The sequence below is a fragment of the Ciconia boyciana genome, chromosome 1, assembly GCF_034638445.1.
Source record: "Ciconia boyciana chromosome 1, ASM3463844v1, whole genome shotgun sequence".
NCBI lineage: Eukaryota > Metazoa > Chordata > Aves > Ciconiiformes > Ciconiidae > Ciconia > Ciconia boyciana.
In genome coordinates this window covers 86,931,331-86,935,434 of record NC_132934.1, presented here as the reverse complement: position 1 = coordinate 86,935,434, position 4,104 = coordinate 86,931,331, and the positions used below count along the sequence as shown (strand labels likewise).

Sequence of the window (4,104 nt, the reverse complement as noted above, 5' to 3'; positions counted from 1 at the left end):
AGTTCCAGAGATTGCAGTGGCAAAAATAAAGGCAACGGCATGTAGGCTTATCAGATTCACCTCTTCAACTCCATTGGTTATTTTTTTCTGGAGCTTTTTTGAGATGTCTTCTTTCCAGGAAAATCCCTGTCTCCAAGAGTAATTTTTTCCATCAACTTCCCATTCCTTCTATTTGTTCTTGATGGCATTGGAATATTTCATGTAATTTTCCAGCTTCTTTCATACTTAAATATTGCTGGGTTTTTTATGTGAGCAGAAGTCTTCAAGGAATCTTTGCTTTTATTCCTGGTTTACAGTAAAGTGTGGAAAAGGTTGGAATTATTCCTTGTAGTAAACATTGCATTACATGATGAACATATGAGCAATGAGCACTGTTCACCTGTGACCAGTATATGAAATTTATTATTATACAGCTCTCTATGTCCTTATTTTTTCTAGATCTTTACAACTTAAATAGCTTTGCATCACTCCACATTCCTAGGAACTTTCCATTCTCCCTGTGACAAGCAAGATCTCATTCTCTCTAGGTCCAAGATATTAGCTTTGTATTTTCCTTAAAAAAATGTTATACTGAGTATGTTGCCATGGACAGCTTTGGTTTTGAGTTTGGAAGTTTGTTTACTTTAACTCTGATGCCATAGGGCTGAGCCAAGCATAAAGATGTAAGCAGCCGAAATGTCAGCACTAATTTTGTAATCCTCATGTCTAATCACTGACCCCTTCCATCTGAAACCCTGTTTCCATATGAACTTTGAGGCAGATCCATTGTGGGGAAGGGAGAAGCCAGACAGTGAACACCTCAAATTCCCATTAATTTGAGTCAGATTGTAGAGCAGAAGCTCCAGCTCACTGTCTGGTTGTCCTTGTACATCTCTGGCACAGATGTAGAGAACTGCTGTATTGGTGTGAATAGAGAATGAATGGGTCTGCCTGGGAGTGGAAGCACCAGAAGGAGCAGTAGCAGAATGTCTGCAAGACTTAGGTGTTGATGGTCATCAAGATCCCAACACATCCACCTGCAGCTTCTTAGGACACTCAGATCAAGAGGGAGAGTCCAATGATGACTCTCAAAAGCAGGACAGGACAGAGAGACAGTGTCAACTCCTAAAGGGTACATAACGCATGTTCAAAACCTGCACAGGGTCACCAGCCTAAGAACAACTCAGGAGAAGTGATGAAGACCCAACAGCTGACATTCCTCATCATCAATGTCATGGCAAAGAATCCCAGGCAGACCATGTGGGGACAAGAACCTTGGTGGTTGTGAGAATATGGGTCTGAGAGTGTGTTGAATGTGACTGAGTGAAATCAGTTTTGTTTTTAAATGAAATCACCTTCCTCCCCACATGATGAGCTTTACTACACTGGTTCTACAGTACTGCAACATTATTTCCTATATGGAATTGATTGCCAGGCATCAGGTCAAATTCAACTGTCTCCCTTCTGTTTCTCTCCCTGTAGATGCCATGTGAACGCTGCATGGAGAGGGACAATAAGAGCACTGATGCAACCATGGAGTTTCTCCTGCTTGGCTTCTCCGAGCTGCTCTGTCTGCGGGTCCTCCTCTTCATTATCTTTCTCATTGTCCACTTGGTCACGTTGTCAGGGAATGTGATGATCTTCATGGCAGTGGTTATGGAGCCTTCCCGTCCTCCCATGTTTTTCTTCCTCTGTCAGCTCTCTGTCATCGAGCTCTGCTATACCTTAGTCATTGTCCCTAAGGCACTCCTCAGCCTGCTAGTGGTGGATGGCAGCACCATTTCTTTCATAGGCTGTGCTGCACAGATGCACCTTTTTGTGGCACTCGGTGGGGCTGAATGCTTCCTCCTGGTAGCCATGTCGTACGACCGTTACGTTGCTATCTGTCAGCCACTTCACTATGTAGCTGTGATGAGTGAGGGGCTCTGCCTCAGGCTGGCTGTGGCATGCTGTCTGGGAGGTTTTGCTGTTGCCCTGGGGTTGACAGTAGCCGTTTTCCACTTACCTTTCTGTCAGTCGCATCGTATTAACCACTTTTTCTGTGATGTCCCTGCTGTGCTGCACCTGGCCTGTACACAGAGTTACCCTCCTGAGCTGCCCTTGCTGGCTGCCTGTGTGCTCCTCCTGCTGCTCCCCTTCCTCCTAATCCTGACTTCGTATGTTTGCATTGCTGCTGCTTTGTTACATGTGACCTCCTCCGTGGGAAGGGGCAAGGCCTTTTCCACCTGCATTTCACACTTGGCCATCACCTTACTACACTATGGATGTGCTACCTTCATGTATATCCGTCCCAAGTCCAGTTACTCACCAGCTCGAGACAAGATAGTGTCTCTGGTCTATACCAACATTACTCCATTACTGTATCCCCTCATTTATAGCCTGAGGAACAAGGAAATCAGAGGGGTCCTCAGGAAAATGTTGAGGAGGAAGAAAATAGCTCAGCTGAACTGGGATACTATCAGAGCTATGGTGTGTGTGTGTGGTAAATTTTAGTAGAACAAATGTGTGCTTGTTGGAAAACAGCCCCATAACCATGTTAGGACCAGGTTCTCCATAGACTTCACTATGGCAAATATCCAGGCAGAATGCAACGTGCATCAATTTATGACAAAATGACATCTCTGCTAAAAAAAAAAAAAAAAGGTCTTGAACATAACGCTATACCAAAAGGGATATGCTTTAATAACTTCTCAGGAAGAAGAGCTTTGATCAGTTTGTTGTCTCACTTCTGTTTGAGTTTGTCCTCTCACTTCTGTGTGAGTTTGTCGTCTCACACATACATACTCAGATTGATGGTCATCTCGGCACAATCAAAAGATCAACACAAAATTATTTAAAACCGCTGTATTGGTTTCATTATTTTTCTATCAAGATTAGAGTAGAAACTGGAAACTGGGAAGTCAATAAAAAGTTTTAGACTGGTAAGTTTTTCAGCACAAAAAATCTAAAGAGCATTATTGGAAAAGAAATGGAAATTAAGCTGTGGTTTTCTCCAAATTTAGCAGAAGGCTGCATTCCAGCATCCCATCACAAGTGGAAAGATCATTAGTGTAAACTCAACTTACTTTGAATTATTCCAGATAATGAAAATGAAAGTGCCATCGATTTGACAAGAGTATGACTTTCCTATGCCTGTTTTGCAGGAAGCAATCTTTCCTTTTATTGTTCCTATGGCAACATAAAGGCTAAGATACTGGTCTTATAATGTGAATTTTATCAGGAAAGATATATGTATGATAGGATGCCTGAGGAGTGTTGAAATCTATCATCGTAAGATTAATAATACCACTGCTACAGTTATTGTAATTTCTTTAGCAAAACCAGTGAGAGTTACAGCACATGCTGGACTGCAGCAGACATAAGAGTCTGAAAGGTGCAAAGCAGTGTTATTAGTGTGTTTCCTACATGTAGGCGGAACAGGATGATTCAGACAAATTAGGGAAGATCAGTTTTGGACAGGAAGAGGGGGAAAAGAAGCAACTTCATTATTTTATTTAATACTTCCCTCCCCCATGGCCCTTTAAAGCCCCAAACTGACCCTATGATTCAGAACCCACCTCTTACATATTAAATAGTTGAGAAAAAATTAAAATGCTTGCTTTTGTTTCTCTGTCTAATCCAAAGGAATTTCAGCACCTCAGCTGCCCTCAGCTCTCTCCCTTGGCAGATTGAGAGAGCAGAGTAATATTTGCTTTCTCTGGGCTACAATCATTAAAAATGATGGTAAGTGGATTTGACTAATGTAAAAAATTGGCACTGTAACTAAGGAAGCTAACTTGGAGCCATCTGACAAAAGAGAAATGTGGAATTTAAAACTCACCTTAAAAACTGTCTTCAAGTTGACAGTCTAGCTAGGCTAAAATATTAACACAGAATATTGCCTCTCATGTCAATGAATACCTAATTACTGCTGTGAGCAAAGGTTTAGCTGCATTATTTAAAATGATCAAAGTTGTAGTGAACATTTTAATCACCTGTCAGGTCTTCCAAAAATGAGAAGGGGAGGGTCCCAATAAAAGCACTTTACTTTCTAATAGAGAAATACTTTAGAAGTACATTAGAGAAGTACTTTGAATCAAACACTATTAAAGGATTTAAAGACAGTAAATAACTGTAATGAGCAAA

At 41.4% G+C, this 4,104-nt stretch overlaps 1 protein-coding gene across 1 annotated transcript; it reads left to right on the top strand.

Annotated features, from left to right (window-relative positions):
- Positions 1 to 1,461: 1,461 nt before the first annotated feature.
- Positions 1,462 to 2,472, top strand: LOC140646758 (olfactory receptor 10AC1-like). Its single transcript, XM_072851124.1, has one exon. It carries the CDS (start codon positions 1,462 to 1,464, stop codon positions 2,470 to 2,472), a length of 1,011 nt encoding a protein of 336 aa, XP_072707225.1.
- Positions 2,473 to 4,104: the final 1,632 nt, after the last annotated feature.

Excerpts from the sequence above, each read along its gene's own strand:
- LOC140646758 (XM_072851124.1), top strand. The coding sequence starts at position 1,462 with ATGCCATGTGAACGCTGCATGGAGAGGGACAATAAGAGCACTGATGCA.